General features: G+C 39.0%; 1 protein-coding gene across 2 annotated transcripts in view; it reads right to left on the minus strand.

Moving 5' to 3' along the window:
• Positions 1–20,071, minus strand: part of LOC311253431 (fibronectin type III domain-containing protein 4-like) — an 80,918-nt gene that overhangs the window by 19,016 nt on the left and 41,831 nt on the right. Inside the window, exon 1 of one of the 2 annotated variants that reach the window (XM_084347392.1) lies at positions 6,987–7,786. The exons of the other annotated variant lie outside the window; for it this stretch is intronic. Coding sequence (XP_084203518.1) covers positions 6,987–7,068 — 82 coding nt within the window. The 5' untranslated portion in view covers positions 7,069–7,786. Of the gene's footprint in view, positions 1–6,986; positions 7,787–20,071 lie in introns of those variants that run through there. 2 annotated transcript variants of the gene reach the window in all.

Raw genomic sequence — 20,071 nt, forward strand, 5'->3', positions numbered from 1 at the left:
TCATATTATAATAACCTATGCATGCTGATTAAGGATTTATTTTATATTAATGTCATTGAAATACACCGAAAATATATTTTAATGTGCCTATTTTGGTTGTCTTTTGCAGCAAAACAATAGCCCAATAAAAGTAAATGTCTCTTAGCCAATGATTAAAAGTCCAGACTCATTTTTTTTCCATCAAACAGTGACCAACTAACTGGCACTCTGAACAAACAAAACAACCAACCAACCAACCAACCAACAAAACAACCAACCAAACAAACGGAACAACCAACCAACCAACAAATGAACAAAACAACCAACCAACCAACCAAACGAACAAAACAACCAACCAACCAAACGAACAAAACAACCAACCAACCAACCAACCAACCAACCAACCAACCAACAAATGAACAAAACAACCAACCAACCAACCAAACGAACAAAACAACCAACCAACCAACCAAACGAACAAAACAACCAACCAACCAACCAACAAAACAACCAACCAACCAACGGAACAACCAACCAACCAACAAATGAACAAAACAACCAACCAACCAACAAATGAACAAAACAACCAACCAACCAACCAAACGAACAAAACAACCAACCAACCAACCAACCAACAAACGAACAAAACAACCAACCAACCAACCAACAAAACAACCAACCAACCAACCAACCAACAAAACAACCAACCAACCAACAAAACAACCAACCAACCAACCAACGGAACAACCAACCAACCAACAAATGAACAAAGCAACCAACCAACCAACAAAACAACCAATCAACCAACCAACCGACCAATGAACAAAACCAACCGACCAACCAACCAACCAACCAACCAACCGACCAACCAACCAACCAACCAACCAGCAAAACAACCAACCAACCAACAAAACAACCAACCTAACAACCAACCTACAAACAAACTAACAAAACAACCAACCAACCAACCAACAAAACATCCAACAAACTAACAAAACAACCAACCAACCAACAAACTAACAAAACAACCAACCAACCAACCAACAAATTAACAAAACAACCAACCAACGAAGCAACCAACAAACGAACAAAACAACCAACCAACCAACCAACGAACAAAACAACCAACCCACCAACAAATTAACAAAACAATCCAACCAACGAAGCAACCAACAAACGAACAAAACAACCAACCAACGAAACAATCAAACCATGAATGCCTGAGCCAAACCAATCGAAAAGATGTTGAGTTATTTCACAGGATAAGTAGAAACTTTGGCCTGCTCTTTTTTTGATGAACTATCAGGGGATGACAGAAGTCAGTGAGATGCATCCTCTGGGGAACCTGAATATCTGCACAAAATTCTGTCAAAATCTATCAAACGTGGTGGTCCAACTGACTAAGACTAAATGAAATTACCGTCATCAGTGTAATATTGTGATTCTCTCTGCTGTGACTTGTCTTATTTAATCCTGTTTCAAGTTGTCAAGGACTCTTATCTGGAAAATTCCTGAAAAAAAGGACCAGAGCTCGGAACAAATGAACTAATCTTGCTACAGCTGCAGAAGTGAAAACACTAATCCTAATCCTGGCTGTAGCACAAACATGAAATAAGTAAATTAATTCTGAGAAGAGGGACAGGCAGGATGTGTTTACTGAGTCTTTCTCACACACTTCTGTCCTTATTTAAGCCTCAGAAGTTCAGAAAAACAGATGCTCTCTCACAAACACACAGAGGTTTGATCTGTCCACACAATGTTCTGCTCATTTGTTTTACCACGAGACGAACAAGAGCTTTCACCAAATGTACATGTCTTGTCAAATCCAACCCTGTGTTCCTCCGCAGCCCCTCGCAACAACAACAACAAGCCGCGTGACAGCCGTTGTTTACATGCTTTTTCCTGGAGTAGAGTCGCCTGTGACGTACGACCTGGCCCGGACAGTTGACTGTAAATCACAGCAAAGTAACAGTTTGCTGATAGACGCAGACAGCCTAATCTGGCTAATGGCTCCCCAGCACTCTCTGTGATGGATGGATGTTGGTGCGTGTGTGTTTGTGTGTGTGTGTGTGTGTGTGTGTGTGTGTGTGTGTGTGTGTGTGTGTGTGTGTGTGTGTGTGTGCACGTGCTCGAGATACAGTAACAACCTGTGCATGTTGATTAAGATACAGTATGATCAGGGCGGACTGAGACGATAACCACCTGGACACAAGACACGTGAAAGAGCTGCAATCAAAACAGTTTTCTAGTTGTTTTGCATGTCTTTGTGGTCGTTTTGTCTCTTGTGTAGACATTTTAATTCTTTCTGAGGTCATTATGTGTCTTTTTGAGGTCATTTTGCATCTGTTTGTTGTCTCTTCGTAGTTGTTTTGTGCCTTTTTGAGGTCATTTTGCGTATTTTTGAAGTCATGTGTCTCTTTGTAGTTGTTTTGTGTGTCTTTGTGGTCGTTTTGTCTCTCAGTTTGGTCTTTCTGTCTCTTTGTAGTTGTTAAGTGTCTTTTTGTGGCCTCCATTTAAGGGTCATTTTGTGCCTTTTGAGGTCAATTTGTGACTCTGTAGTTGTTATGCGTCTCCTTGTGGTTGTTTTGTCTCTTGCTTTTGTCATTCTGTCTCTTTGCAGCTGTTTTGCGTCTTTTCGTGGTTGTTCTTTGTCTCTTTGTGGTAATCTTACATCTCTTTGTTGTGTATTATATCTTCTTTTAATCATTTTTCATCATCACTGCAGCTGTGTTGTCTCTCTCTGTGGTGGATTTGCATCTCTTTGTGGCCATTTTATGTAATTATGTAGTTATTTTAAGTCTCTTTGCAGTCGTTTGGGTTTCTGTGGGTCGTTTAAATGGTTTTCCAACAAGAAATACTGTATATTGGTAATATATTGTGTTATGTGAGGATATAAAGTTAAGACAGGACATGATAGATAAGGTTTTTAATCTTTGTGTAACTTTCCGAGAGTCAACTGAAAGCTGCTTATCACTTTCTGATTAACGACCACATTATGCAACAACATTGTTGAACTGGACCCAAATGTCAGCAATTAGCAGAGAATTTCAATTTGCCCTTCGGCCCGTCAAGTTTAGTCACGTCCCACCAGAACCCATCAAAGTGAGTTCTGCTGAATTTCTGAGCAGCAGCAGGGAGGCGATGCTGCAAAACTGAAACAGCCCAGGTAGAAAAACCTCAAAAACCAGAGACACAGGGATCATTCAAATCGTCAGGTTACCGGAGAAAATCAGAGCGAGCAAAGAGAATAAATAAAGACAATCAACACCGAGCACAGCAGTAATGTGAAGCAGAGCAGAAGGAGAGCCTCCCCTGCATGAATAAAGCAGCACTTTGCCCTGCTCCTTTTAAATAAAGACCTCCTGTGGCCACAGTTGGTGCATTTTTATCCCCCCCTACGTGCTGCAAATGTTCCACTTCCTTTCTTTGAGCTCCTTTCCAAAAGCCCATGTAGACTTTTTGGTCTTAAAATGAACAGCTTTTCATTTCGTTCCAAGGTTTTTCAGCTGGGAGCAACGAGATGCAACATGGCAAAACACAACCCAGAGTCCAACCAGAGTCTGATGAGAATCTGTCTTGTCAAGTCAAGTCAGTTTTATTTATATAGCCCAATATCACATCTTAAGAAGTGCCTCAGGGGGATTTACAATCTGGACAGCATACACCACTCTCTATCCTCAGACCGTCGATTTGGATAAGGACAAGCTACCAGGAAATCTCTTTAAAAGGGGAAAAAGGTCTTCTTGTGCATCAAGAGTCTGTTTTAGATCCTGACAGCCCGGTCGCTAGAATAAAAATCCTGGCCTTTTTACGTCTTTGCAAAGAACGATATGTGTCATATATACATTTCTACAAAATGTGTCACATGACATATATACGAGCTGTCAAAAGTGGGATGGCAGCCGTGTTTGTTTGGATATTTTTGATGAGATATCGGGACATTTTCCAGCCTTGTTTGTGGTGACAGAATCAGGTATTATGAGCCACAACACAATCTTTTCCTGACCCTAACAAAGTGCTTTTTGCCTCTCACCTAACCGGACATAAAGAACCGCATTGTAACAATATAAAACTGAAAACTGAGCATACATAACATTACATAAAGTCTCAACATATCCATAGTTTGCAGTACATTGCCAAGATTTATTCTGGTGATTGGGTTTCTTCCAGGCAACTGAAAGCTCCAGAGCAGCTATTAAATGGACCTCAGTGGTGGAGGTCCAAGTAGAGGTCATACATTATTGAAAATTTGGAGTTGTTTCAGTTTTGTCCAGCAGTTCTGCTGAATAATCCTCATTCTTATTGGGAAAACACTGTTTCCCAGTAAATAAAGATCTTCTAAAGTCAGATATGTTTACTTAAATCTGTTCCTCCAGCCTTTGGCAGCATTTTCTAGTGATTTTAACTAATGCTAATGCTTAACAAGAGAGGCCTTCACGGTTGCTTTTCATGAATGAAAATCCTCATTTAAACCCGAGGCAAAGAGCAGCAGGATGCGGCGTAATTAATGAGCCCTGGTAAAGATGCGATGTTATGTCATTGAGCCCGAGAAGGTGAAGGCCGTGTGGAGAAATATAAGAGCGCACTTCATTGGCCGAATCAATACGGAGGCTCGGAAACGCAGATTAGCCGCCGCCTGGTGATCAGCCAAGCAGACGCACGTGGATCTGGTTTTGCCAAAGGTTGAATTTTGTATCGAGACATCGAGAGCTGGGATCTGACCGGCGGTTCGGATGATTTAAGTGCTGCTGTATTCCTCCTACAGCTAATTAAACAGGCCAGAGAGCAAGAGAGAGAGATTGCTTTGAAATCCCCAATCCCCTGATAGACATTCAATTAAGGTTTTGACAGTTTTACTACAGCTGTTTGTCTAGTTGAAATATAAGGCGTAAACAGGGTACAGCCCTCCACTCACCTAAAGTCCCACAGACAGAGCAACATGTTGATGTAAAGCTGTGCTGCTGCCGTGCACTTGAACCTCTCTTTATGAGCTTTTAGCCCCTTAACGTCCAATTTGACCCTCTAGTCACTCTGAGGTTGTTAAAGGCATCGTATCAGCTTATTCTGACTCTTTATTGAGGCTACATGATGTTTACACTGAGTAAAATGTTCAATCCAAGACCTGAGAGTGTGTTTTTGAACGTTTCATAAAGATTTCAGCTCGGCATATTTTGCACTGTGGAAATATTGGGATCCCCACCTGAATTTTAAATAAAGGTTTCTAGAATTGAGTCATGTTTGGCTGCACAGCGCGGGTGTGTACTGACTGGACCACCAGCGGGGTTAAATGAATCAATGCAGAGAAAAAGTACAAAGATAAAAAGACATGTTTGCACTGAGAGCAGAGAAAACAACAATCATTTTAGCCATTTTTGTACAGAAAACTGTATGTTGTTGCAGTTTTTTTCCATGTGTACTGAGAAAATGTTTTATGGGAATGAAAACAACACAAAACGTCCACACAGGAAGATAAAGACGAGCACTGTGAACACTGAAAATGAAGACAATTCCCTTTTTTTTGTCTAAAATATAGGAAAAGGTTAGGGTGTATTGTGCTTATCTGGGTAAAGTCTTAGAATAAGAATAAGTTAAACAAAAAACATGGAAAAACATTCATGTTATGTGAAGAAAAAGGTCACCTTGGTAAGATTTACAGGATGTTATCACCTCATAAAACACCTGAATGATCACCTGACCTTTCTGTCCTATAATCATAAGTCATTACAGCCTTTTTATTGACTTATTTCTGTTCACAAATGATCGTTCGACTTCCCATCAATCATCTTATGTTTGTTCTTTTTTGAGAGCGATGGGTGAAAAGTCAAAGAAAAAAAACTACAACAGATATATTATTGATAATTATCTCGTTTACTATTCTGACTAGATAAATGTTGCATTTTTTGAATGAAGTTTGGCGTGTGTGCAAAATCTTTCCAGCTGTTTACACCTGGAAAGTCATCTGAACCTCACTTTGGTGCAATATGAGATAAATGTTGCATTTTTCTTATGTAGTTTTGAGTGTGTAAACATGCTTGATTCTTTAACATTCAGCTGGTTTGTTGAATTCGCTTTTAGAAATAAATATTTAGGTATTGGATGCCGATCAAGCACCTTGGAAACGTGCACCATGGTGTCATTATCTGAATTACATCCGCTGCTTGGACCTTGAAAGTCATTGTGGACTTAACTTTGATGCAATATCATTACATTAACACAGACTGTTATTGAAAACTGTTTGGTCTACCATTTTGATTATAAACACTGCATTTTTCTTATGAAGTTTTGAATGTGTGCTCATGTTTTTAAGAGAGATGGTTGAAAAGAGTTTTTTATCAATAATTGTCTGGTTTACTTCTGTGATTAGCTAAATTGTGCATTTTTCTTATGTAGTTTTGAATGTGTGGTTATGTTTGATTCTATAACTTCAGCTGTTTTTTTGAATTCGCTTTTAGCAAGAAACATTTTGTACATGATGCCAGTAAAGCACCTGAAACAAGCAGAATTTCATCATTATCTGATCACGGCAGCTGTTTGCAGCTGGAAAGTCATTCTGGACTTTGATGAACAGGTTTTTATTTTTTAGATTATTGTCTGGCTTAGTATATTGATTAGATAAACACTGCATTTTTCTTATGCAGTTTTGAATGTGCGCTCACGTTTTTGAGAGAGGTGTTTGAAAAGAGAAAAAAACATTTAACACAAGATTTTATCAATAATAGTCTGGTCTGCTATATTGATTAGCTAAATTGTGCATTTTTCTTATGCAGTTTTGAATGTGTGATCATGTTTGATTCTCTAACTTCAGCTGTTTTGTTGAATTTGCCTTTAAAGCCATGTTTTTACGTGATGCCACTGAAGCACCATTGAATCGTGCAGGATCTCATCCTTATCTGATCACAGCAGCTGTTTGCAGCTGGAAAGTCATTCCGGACTCCACTCTGACATTAATCACAGACAATGAGAAACACAAACACACTGAGACACAAACAGTCAACAGAGAGACTCACTCGCTCCGACCATCCCCGGTGTTTGCCAGCAGGCCAGCAGCAGCAGCAGCAGCCCGGGGTCCAGGTGAGGAGACGCGGTCATAACCTTCTCTGTCTCCGGGCTCACACGCACACACCTCCCGCTCTTCAGCTTCCCCTCTTCCCCTTTGTGTCCTCTTTAACTCTCCTGTGGCTCACTGGAAGTTTCCCCCCCCCCCCTGCAGGGTCACCACTGCCTCCACATCATCTCCATCCTCATCTCTGCGCTGCGTCGCTGCTTTTTATTCCCCAACTTGCGCAAAGTGGGTCAGTAGGTATGCAAGCTGCGGACTCACAGAGGCTGAATGGATGAAGGACACTTCTCGTGGACGCGCAGCATAATCCCCGCAGCCCCGGAGAAGCTAACAGGTAGTTCCTCCCTGTCCTCCTGCGGGCTCAATTTTGCGTCATGGCCGGCCGGAGACGCTTAAATCCGCCTGGCAGGTGGAGGTTCAGCAGCGCGGACAGCTCTGAGGCAGGTCTGCTGTCATGTCAGCGGAAAAAAAGAGAAGAAATCGGCGTTGATTGAGGATTTAAATAAATACAAGAAGAAGACAATGGGGTGATGATTAGGCGCACGGAGGAGGCTCGGAGCGCAAAGGTGGTCCGCCGGATTAATCTGGCAGATTATGGGAAGCCCGGAGGATGAGAAAATGTCTGTCTGCAGGAGCTTCGTGGTAACTCCTCCAGCCAGCCAGCCACTCATAAACACTGGAGAGCTGCACGCTGCTTCTCTCAGCACCGAGACTGACGTTCAGATCCTGCTGTCACTACACAGAGGATGGAGGAGGAGGAGGAGGAGGAAGGAGGAGGAAGGATGGAGAGGGTGGGGGTGCGCATTTCATCACCTGCATGCAGTCAGTAATAAACTGTTGATTATACGATCTGATTACCAAGACTCACCTTGACAGGATTGGACTGTAATAATCATATAATACACAATAAAATCATTGTAAAATCCACGAAGCATAAACTGAGAGTTGATGTTCTTTCTGACCTTGGAAAATGTGTAATTTCAATTTTTCTGTGCCTTCCACAAGCTCAGTGGAGGAAGCGTCCAGATCAGTCCTGCATTGTACTAAAGGTATGCAAGTCTAATCCGGAAAATGTACTTAAAGTATTAAAGTGCAGTTAAATATCCCCTGTAACTGTTATATTATTGTGTATGATATATTTAATTGATTCTGACTCATTGAGGAAAAAGCAGGATTTTACGGTCCTAGTTGGTTGAAATGAAATGGATTTTTATAGGACTACAAATAATGATTATTTTCATTCTGGAGTAATCTGCTAATTATAATAATCCATCGATTGTTTTGTAAAAAATCTGAAAATAGCAAGAAAGAGACAAAACAACCTAAAACTATGGAAGCCCAATTCTGCCATGTGATGAAAAAAGATCTTGTGAGTCATTATAATGAGAAAAATAATGACTTAGTATCTAAAATGACTTAATATCTTACAATAATGACTTAGTTTTCTAAAATAATGACTTAATATCTCAAAGTAATGTCTTAGTATCTCGAAATAAGGACTCTATCTAGAGATAATGACTATCTCAATATTATTCATAAGTTTCCACAAAGAATGACTAAATATTTCAAAATAATGATATTATCTCAAAGTAATGTATTCAAAAGTCTCCCTAAATGAGGACGTGGTAGCTCAGAATAGTGACTTAGTATATTAAAATAATGACTCAATATCCAAATATGATGGTTTTGTATCTCTAAATAATGAATTCCTGTGTTTTAAATTGTGAATTAATATCTCAAAACATTGTCTCAGTATCCTGAAATAATGACTAAGTATCTTGAAATATGATTTACCACCTCTAAATAATGACAATCTTGAAACGATGACTTAGTAACCTCAAAGTCTGATTAAGTTTTTCTAAATGAGAACTCAGTATCTCAAAATGATTACTTAGTAACTAATTGTAAGCATCAAAAAATAATGACATAGTATCTCTGAAGAATGACAAAGTATCTCAGAAGAATGACAAAGTATCTCGAAATAATGACGTATCTCAAAATAATGATTTAGTATCTTGAAATAATGACGTATCTTGAAATAATGACGTATCTCCAAATAATGATTTTGTATCTCTGAAGAATGACGTATCTTGAAATAATGATGTATCTCAAAATAATGACTTACTATCTCTGAAGAATGACGTATCTTGAAATAATGACTTAGTATCTCAAAATAATGACAAAGTATCTCGAAATAATGACATAGTATCTCTAAAGAATGCCGTATCTTGAAATAATGACGTGGTATCTCGAAATAATGACAAAGTATCTTGAAATAATGACATAATATCTTTGAAGAATGACGTATCTCAAAATAATGACTTGGTATCTCGAAATAATGACTCAGTATCTCTGAAGAATGACATATCTTGAAATGACAACGTATCTCTAAATAATGACAAAGTATCTCGAAATAATGATTTTGTATCTCTGAAGAATGACGTATCTTGAAATAATGACTTAGTATCTCAAAATAATGACAAAGTATCTCGAAATAATGACATAGTATCTCTAAAGAATGCCGTATCTTGAAATAATGACGTGGTATCTCGAAATAATGACAAAGTATCTTGAAATAATGACATAATATCTTTGAAGAATGACGTATCTCAAAATAATGACTTGGTATCTCGAAATAATGACTCAGTATCTCTGAAGAATGACATATCTTGAAATGACAACGTATCTCTAAATAATGACAAAATATCTCGAAATAATGATTTTGTATCTCTGAAGAATGACGTATCTTGAAATAATGACGTGGTATCTCAAAATAATGACAAAGTATCTTGAAATAATGACATAATATCTTTGAAGAATGATGTATCTCGAAATAATGACTTAGTATCTCGAAATAATGACTTAGTATCTCTGAAGAATGACGTATCTCTAAATAATGAGTAAGTCATTATCTCAAGAATGCTTCTCATCACAATGACTTACAGGGTTACATTTCTTTTCATCACACTGGCAGTTACAAACTTCCATACAAACACCCTCAGGAGACATACAAGGTAAGCTTAGCTGAAGAAAGACACTGTATTGATGCACAACAATACCACCATAAATCCCTGAATCATTATTGTAACCGACCCACTGAAGTAGTATAAGCCTAAAACTGTAATTGGAGAAAAGCTGCAATAAAACAGGTAAAATAGTTCCCCAGAGTGACATAACAAGGCAGGGTTATAGATTTTCATTATAAAGCAAAAGAGAGCTTATTATTTTCTGCTCGTTATATTTTTTCTCATGAGCTGTGGCACTCATGCATCTATAAAATAGAGGATAGAGCATGCTGACCTTGCTTGTAAGATTGACTCCATAAACTAAGGACAGGGCTCCCAACCTTCTGCAAAAGCCTTTTCTATGGTGTAAACTGGCATTTGTCCCAGATATGGTGTCAAAATAAAATACCTGCTGTTTAATAAAAGTCCCTGTTCAAAAACCTGTGGGGCAGCAGCGACAGCTTTCACACGTCATTAATCTTTAGTTGAAGCTTTTCGATTGAGCCTCTGATTTATTTTACCCATTTTAAGCAGCGCACTAGTTATTCCTCTGCAAAGTCACACAGTTTGACATTTCTGACGTCGCATATTGATTCAGGATCAAACGCCGCGTGAGTTTATACTTTCGATTTTCTGGGATCAAATGGCATCAAACGTCTCAGAGGCCTTCAAAGGGGGCTGAAGTAGAAAAAGCAAGATTCTCATGATCAAGTACACTTGTTTTATTTAGTGAAACTGCGACAATAAAACCTTCATCCTCCTCAAATGACAGCCAGACGTCTGTATGGACTTTGTCAGGAAATGTTGTCTGTTGCATGTTAGAAATGTAAATACTTAAAAAGCTGCAAATGAGCGCTCCACCCTGAAAAACGTCTCCAGTGATGGATGAATCTCCCCAGGCCTTCACAAAACTCTAAAACACATTAAAGGTTTCATGAGGGGGAATAAAAAGTCCCTCAAACTTCTGAAAACATCTGAAATATACGGCATATTTCAAAATAAAAGCTGAAGCCATGACTACACACCAATAAATCCCCCTAAATATATTAGATTATAAAGACATTCTTCATATTTATAGTGTGTAATTAACTTTTATACTGTATATCTATCATTACATATTTAAAGTACATCATATATTATTTAATATATATCAGTCTGTATACTGCATCCTTTATATTTATGCTGTGCAATCACACTTTGCAAATACATTTATAGATTTCTATACTTTTTAGTATAACACCACACACCACATGGGTATTACATTTATTGTTATTATTAGTTTTATTATTATTTTGTTATCTTTTGTGCCTTTATTATGATAGCAACAGCTGGAGATTATGAGTGTTAATGGGTGCAATAACCCATCATGTTTATATATGTATGTTTCAGGTGTTCATAATCTTTGTTTATTTAATTTTTCTATTTTTGTCTTGTTCTGTATTTTGTAAGTTTTATCTCATCTTGTGTTCATGCACACAGTGAAGTTTGAATTAAATGTATCAACTGCTTATATAAACTGTTCTTATAATCATTTTTATCTTCATTAAATTTTTTCTGAACTATGTTGCCGTCTTGTTTGTTTTACAAACTGCATTTAAAACTCAAAGTTGTATATTTTCCTGTTGGTTTTAGGCAGTTTAGTGTTTATTTATTGTATATTAACTGCAAAAACAGTTTACTATAAACATCAGAACTAAATATTGGGTTACATTCAGTGATCTATACAGCTATTATGTGGTAAAGACTTGGGATGAAGCAATAATATAACACTGCTGCCACCTGGGGTCGCCAAAGTGTGACCACTGTATCTGAGTAGTTCAGATATTCATGTGCTGCTGGTTTCACAGTTACTGTCCAAGAAATCAGCAAACAAATCGAACTGCGACACCAGAACATAATGTCAAATTACACACAAAATGAAAATAGATCCTTTTTCTACAGATTGAATATTTCATTGTTGTAGTTTTCTGTAATCTTCCTCCAGCTGTCTCAGCGCCGCCCGTCATCTGTTTTAATTGTTTGCAGCTGTGAGCAGCTTCTCCTGCTCGGTGTCACCAACAACAGCACGCTCAGAAAATCAAGATGGATTATTATGCATGACGAGATCTTTTAGTCTAATTTTGTAACAAGCTACACACCTAAAAACCTGATGGGATAAGTAGCGCTGGATTGGGGCACAGCTTGAGTTTGAGTGTGTGTTGAGAAGTTTTACTGTCTTTCAAAAATGAATCAAAGTTTCTTTAGAGAGGCTTTTCTGCCACACTTTAAATCACTTTGACTGACAGGAAAAGACACAGGGTCGACCTGTACTGTAGCTGAGTATATATGAAATAATCCAATAATACTGAGGAGCTGAGAAGCTTTACAGCTTAGTTTGAAAAGTCTACAGGGTCACAAATCTATGAAATAAATAAATTATGCAGACATAGAAATCAGTATTTTCTTTTGTGGACTTGAAACAGTTGAGCTGGTGGAGACATCTGCTCAGGGCGCCTCCCTGTGGCGATTATTTGGACCAACTGGGAGAAGACAAACGCAGGGAAGATCAAGAACATGCTGCAGGGTCCAAATATCCCATCTGGTGTGGGAACGCCTCGGGATCCCCCCGCAAGAGCTGAGTCATGAGCAGGAAGAGGATGTTTCTGCTGTGTGAGGCCAGAGAGCGGTAACAGTTTATCTTGAGCCTTTAAACGCTGATTATTTTACCCCAAAAATTCACTTTTATTAAATGTTGGCACACTGATCGATCTCCAACGTTTTTTATCCGTTTTACTGTTTTTGATACTTTGAGGGAAAACGAACCAGTTGTCTTTGCAGCACAAACGATAAAAACAACTTGGAAACATTTCCACTTCAAGTAAAAGTAATAATACCACACGTGAAAGTACTCCATTACCAGAAAAAGTCCTGCATTCAAGGGGACTGTGGCTGTATTTTTACAGCCACCTGTGGATATTTCCAGCCGTTTTTGTGGCGACCAAAACAGATATTTTAAGTCAAACCATGATGTTTTCTGAAAACTTACCAAGTGGTTTTTGTGCATAAATCGTTGTGACAAGAGAGAAAAAGAAAATTCAACCTAAACAAACTCATCTGTGGTTTAACAGAGACGTACTTAGCTGTCATTTATTCTGCTGATTGAGTTGTTGTAGTATTTTAATTCAGTCATCACACATAATGCAATAAATACAGTCAGTCAGCCAGTCACAGTCTTTGTATTCAGTCGTGACTGACGAGGCAGAAGCAAAATGCTTTTATTTGCCTCTCCTACCTTTCTTAATGAAAAACTGCTCTGCTGCTAATCACCATGTGCTCCCAGGACCTGAACGTCCTTGATGGAAATAAAAACAAACAACAAATTGACAGGAATTTTAAAAAGGATGGAAGTCGAACAATACTTCACCTCCAGTAATGATTTCATTTTGACTGGATGGAGCTGTATTGTGGTGGTTTTAGGGGGACTGCAGGGAGAGAAAGCAGTGTTTGTTAACTACTTTATATACAGTTGGTTAGTTAAATCTACAGCGATGCATTATATTCTAGAAGATTATCAAATGTCCTGTGAGAACCACAGACTACATTCTCCAGCTAATCTAACAGGATTTAAAGAGTTTCATGAAGTTAAGCAGCAGGTGAATTTTGTGTCTGAACACATGAAGGAACTCTTCAACCTTCATTTTATCACAAACATTCAAAATCAGAGTCACAACATTTGGAGATAATTCAACCAAATCACCAGAATAAATGTTAAAACTAGATTAAAATCCCTGTTTTGGTCGCCACGATCACGAGAAAAACAGCCGATTTGGACTTCTGAAAAAACAGCTGGTTTTGGCGCCATTAAAACTGACTCCAACGGTTGTTTGACAGCCTTGTTGGCTTGCGATAATGCCACCTCCATCCCCTCCACTGCCTGATGTGAAATGTGGCCAGGACGTATCCGTGGTTTGCAGAAAAACGTTGACTGCTAACATTACATCCTGGAGAAAAAACGTGATCTGAAAAGTAATAAAAGCTGTCGGACAGATGTGGAAAATACAATATTTGCCTCATAACTGTGGTGGAGTAGAAGTATAAAGTTGTATAAAATGGAAATACTCGAGTAAAGTACCTCAAATTCGTACTTGAATGCAGCATGAATGAATGAATAATAAACTGCAATATCCAATAACGTCTACATAACTTTCCAGCTGTCTCACTGCCACCATGAAAACTCTGATCATTACCACAGAATCACTGAAGTTTATCACAGCTGCAGTTTGCTTTGTTGTTAAAGTTCCACTTTGCTGCTCGGCTTGATGAGCTTTCCACTCGCTCCGCGCTCCCAGGAGGACTTGTTGGCAAAAATCAAGTGTCGCTCTCTCTTGTTTATTCCAGTATGCTAATGTGTTTCTGCTCTGTGATGCTCCGACAAAAAAAAAAAGAAAAGAAAAGAAAAAAGGCCCGAAGTCAAGATGCAGAGTGAAAAGGATTAAGGTTGGCTGCTGCTTTGAATGAGACACAATGCAGAATATATTATGAATGGAAGTTCTTTGATTAATTTCAGGCTGACATTTGGACCTTTGATATTTGAGTCTGCGCTCATTTTTTCTGGTGTTTATTTCAAGTCTCGCTCAAAATCCAAGCTTTAACATCTCATTTCTGGACTGATATTATTGTCTTGGAGGAGGATTTGATTATTTATGAGGCGCTTTGTCCTTTTACGTCACGTGATCTGATAATAATCACGCTTTTTATTGATTTTAACGCCTCTAACTGATGCACTGCTGGACTTGTGTTTACCCCTGTGTACCGACTCTCTCCACCAAGGGGAGCTAGCAGCCTACAGTACGCCACATGTCCGTTGGCAATGCCAAGATTATGAGTCAACCAACTTCAGATCATGTCTTCCTCCAGCCGAGCACACACACACACACACACACACATCCAGTCCAGGCCCAGTGAAACGAGGCCAAACCACATCACCCTGCAGACGTACAGTGTGATTCGTCTGGGCTTTTGTTTAACCTTATTAAGCTCTAAAACAAGAGCGATCGTCACTCAGGGATCGTTCTGCCTCAGTGGTGGTAACTGCGTGCAGCTGGAGTGAAATTATTTAACAGCCAAACAAGGAAACAGTGAGATGCAGTGATTACAAAATGCACACAAGCAGCACGAGCCTGCAGCACAATATACTAAATGAAAGAATTAACAATATAGCGTGAATTTAGAGGGTACGTTTACTGTTTATTATGTTTTCATTTCTTAAAGCACCATTCATCAGCCGATATGTGTTTTTGAAGGCTGAGACTGATTATTCTGAGTATTTCTTATGTCCGACTAACACGCCACTACATTTTACATGAAAGGCACTCATCCAAGTGCATCAGCAGCTTCTTAAAACAGCCTCCACCCCCTCACACCACAAGATATATTCCATAAAAGGGGAAACTGGAGGACATTACAGTCTCTACATCAAGAGTGCATTTAGAAAAACCTGAAATAAAATACAGATGGATCGAGAACACGACTGAGGGCCTTTCTCAGACCACTTCCAACACCACCTCCCTGACCACTTCCACTCTGTTTGCATGTCCGTGTGGAGGGTCTGCCACGCTAAGTGCCATCCCAAACCAATTAGCAGGGAGCGAAAGTGGGTTTTAAAAAACCTCCAGCGGCGAGTCTACACTGATGCTAATTTAATGTGCGCATGCAAAGCTGTTTTCTGTTCGTCATGGAAGACGCTGTGCACAATACAAGTTCCCTGCAACTACCCGTATAAAACTGATCAAACTGAGATAGACATTTAATATTAACGTAAAGGTTGCATTGTTTTTTAGATCAAATACACCCTCTCTAGTCTAGAAAATGGTAGAAATGTTCATTTCAGTCTTGTCTTTTTGTAGGGACTGTTTCAAAAACCAATCAGCTTCAACATCAGACTGGAAAACACAATATTTACCAAAAATTGCAGCTTCAAAAAGTTGCTGATACCAAACCATGGTTACAAAAAGGCACTTCCTGTTTCTGCCAGAGAAAGGAAAGTTTGCTCACTGCTGCTTCATTCAGCTGTGAGTGTGTCCGTTAACTGTTAACCTGATGGTTTGAGAAAGGCCCTGAGAATCTACAGCCATGCTAGCGGCTCTGCAAGGCTGTGCATGATAGCATTCTCACGATGACAGCACAAGAGGAATGGTTACGGGATCACCAAAGTACAATTCATCCTGAGGAGGACATGAATATCTCTCATGGTGAAGGTAAAGGAAAAGTCAAGGGATCACCCAAGTCAGACAGAATTATCCTCTTGGGACCATGAATCCTGCATGAATCCATCGTATAGAGATGTTTTAGAGGATAAATGAAAATTTTGACCGCCTGGTAGTCACAAGATCACCAAAGAGAGAGGGAAATCACTAAAGTCATCATAGTTCATCCTCTGGGGATCATGAATGTCAGAAATTTCGTGGCAATCCATCTAATAGCTGTTGGGATAAATTCTCTCAAAACCACAAATGGTGACATGAGAGGAAAAGTCACAGGATCACCTAAATCACATGGATTCATCCTCTGGGGACCATGAATGTCTGTATAAATCCATCTTAAAGATGTCTTGATATTTCAGAGGATACCTGTACATGAAAACTTTGACCTGCTGGTGGCGATTAGAAAAGTCAGCGGATCACAAAAGTAATGATGATTCATCCTCTGGGGATCATGAATGTCAATCCATCCAAAAGTCAACCTCACGTTGACGTAAGAGGAAAAGTCAAAGGATCTCCCAAGTCCATAGGATTCATCCTCTGAGGAACATGAACACAAAAGCCTGAACTGTCAAACTAATACAGTATAGCACCATTCATTAAACAGTAGTTTTATAAACAAATTAATGAAAATGTGTGCTGGTTTTAAAGCACCGAGCTTCAGGGTTCATTCCTGCTCCTCACAGCTGAGCGGTTCACGCTACCTTACAGTATCCCTCTGAGATGTTTTATGCAAATTCAAACACAGAACGACAACGACGGCAAGAATTACAAATGAGAAATGTTCCCTGCTGGGTTGCACAGTTTAATGGACAATGTTTTTATTCAAAGACTGTCCCGGCATGACTTTCTTGATTTGTCTCATTGTTTCCCCACTTATATCTGCCATTAATTCTTGTATTTCACACGTCTATGCAGCCATGAAAACTGCCGGATCTTTACACTCGAGGGCGAAGAGAAATGAAATTACGAGGCATTAATTAGAATTCTTTAATTCTTTGCTAATGATGAAAGCCAGCCATGCATGGGCTAAGTGAGCAGCTCCACATATGGTGCCGCAGCCACGAGGAATGTCAGTTTTAGTGAGCAGCAAATGTGTGGCCACGTCCATCCTGCAGACGCTTTTACATAATCGGGGCGAATGAAAGGAAAAAAATAGCGGCGAAGGTTTGATACACCAGACAAAAGGAAGAGAAGGTAATCAGATAAAAATCTGTCCAAAACTTCATGTCGGCAGATAATAACAAATGAGGCTTTTGTCTCAATGTTCAGCTTCTGATTAATGCATGGAGCAGCCCATTATAATTTCATACAGACGCAAGCACTAAGTGTCTCAGCCTCATTCACAGGACGTCTGGCTCCGTCTCAGATCTCTCAGACACGTCTCAGCTGGTTTCTTTTGTGTCGTCTGAGAGAGTTTACTTTAACTTTCTTTTATAAATCTGTTCTTTTTAATCAGTTTTCTACGTATGTCCTGTACTGATTTAATTTTACAGGTATGTAACATGTCTCAATCAATTTTGCTATCACTTGGATTCAGTGTGTTTTGTAGATGCATATATTAATCAGATTTTCTTCTTATGTTATTCTTCTTTGCATACTGACCAAACAAAGATGGGGGTTGGATGTATGGTGATACAGGTATGAAAGCTGGCAGTGCTTTAAAAAGGGAAAAAATTCAAGTTTACTGTGGGCAGTGATACCACCTACCAAAAAAAAACTTCAAAGATTTTAGGGAACAGGATGTCACAGTACTGCCAACACTGTGTGACAAACCAATCAGGCTCCAAGACCAGCGCTGTACAGCGAGCAGATGATGCTCACTGGGCCAAAAAGGTAAAAAATTATTTGAGTGTCATAAACTCTCTCAAATGACTCTGTTCACCACAAAGAGACATACAACAACTACAAAGAAACACACAACAACTACAAAGAGACATGAAACAACCACAAAGAGACATGAAACAACCACAAAGAAACATAAAACTACAGAGACATAAAACAACCACAAAGACACAAATCAAACACAGAGAGCTAAAACGAACACAAAGAAACATAAAATAACTACAAAGAAACATAAAACAACTACAAACAGACATAAAACACCCAAAAAGAAAAATGAAACAACCAAAAAAGACACAAAAACAACCAGAAAGAGACACGAAACAACTACAAATAGACATAAATTGACTATAACGAGACATAAAAGGAGCACATGGCAACAAAGAGACAAGAATTAACCACAAACAAACATAAGTCAACCACAAAGAGACACAATCCTGCTGCAAAGAAACGCAAAATGACATTTGTAATTGTTTCGCTTCTCCTTCAGTGTTTTGCATCTCAAAGGGAGAAGTGAAGTGAGCTTTGTGTCTCATAATGTGTCCCATGATGCCACCAGGCACTCAAGCGACTCTGGATGTCCATCTTGCACTAAACTGTACATGTATGACACTCCACTTTCTCAAATCTGTTCAAATCTGTGTTTAATGCCTAAATCCAGGATTTTCTCTTATAGATTTCGATCAAAAATCCTTAAATCTGCCCGAACATGCCACTAAAATCCCATCTGAAAACGTACATATGTGATCCGTGCAAACATGATGTATCACACTCACTGCATACGCTCACCCTCACCTCTGCCCTCAACCCTGAATGTGTCACTTAACCAGCCTCTCTCTATGCTTGTGAGCTCATATGGTCCTCACAAGTGTAGGATAACCACCCGGCTTCCCTTTGCATACACTATAGAGACACTTGAACACACACTTGCATGCAAACAGAGACACTTCCAGTATATTCAGGGCATGAAGGCTTCAGTCCTACTGACACCCAGGGGAACTTGTGTCCTTTGTCAAAGCAACTGGTTCTGCCGCACTGGCAGCTTCAGCTAGGAGGCAGCCGGGCAGTGTGTGTGTGTGTGTGTGTGTGTGTGTGTGTGTGTGTGTGTGTGTGTGTGTGTGTGTGTGTGTGTGGATGAGAGGATATGAAAGAAAGAGAGAGAGAGAGAGAAATTGTTGTATTTTTGCGTCCTGTATGATGATTAAGTACAGTGGTTGGCTGCGATCTACATAAAATCCAAAGGTACCAACACTCACATTCAAAACAGTTTTGATTGACAGATGGTCCCTAGCAACAGCACACCATGAATCATTAGCAACGAGGACGAGATGTATCAGCACTTCATCTGTTATCGTGAAAAAAATGAGGAACTGCAGCCAAAAATGATTGCGTTCAATTATAAAAACCCAGTGGGTTAACACTTTTCTTTTGGCATTATAAATTCAGAGCTCTGCAAAAAAAAAAAAACCCCTGACGATTCCAGCTTCTTATAAGTATCTTGGCAATGGTTTTATTATTATTTTATTGTATTTTCATTTATCATATCCTTCTGATATCAAGAGATACTTGTCTAAGATGTGGGAGCGGTACTAGAGGATGGGAGTTATTGTTGCACACAACTGAAAAATGTTAGAACAGAGAATATAGGATAGCACAATGAAGAGATAAGTACATATGAGCCAACACGTCACAGCACTCTCTCCATGTTTAACAGATCAAGACGGTCCTCAAACTGTCTATTCATTACAAACCAAGATTGTTTATTATTGCTGTTGAGACCGCCAAAATAAAGTCATCTGTGCAAAAAATAGTTCTTGGGCCGTGGCTTACATTTATGATAAAGTAAGTTGAATCAAATCTTAATAAATGTATTCATGCATTGATTTAACCATTTATTTGTGTCTTGTTGTAGTAAGTTAAGTTTACGTCCCCCAAAATAAATTTGC

The sequence above is a fragment of the Pagrus pagrus genome (genome assembly GCF_965226575.1).
Source record: "Pagrus pagrus genome assembly, chromosome: 24".
NCBI lineage: Eukaryota > Metazoa > Chordata > Actinopteri > Spariformes > Sparidae > Pagrus > Pagrus pagrus.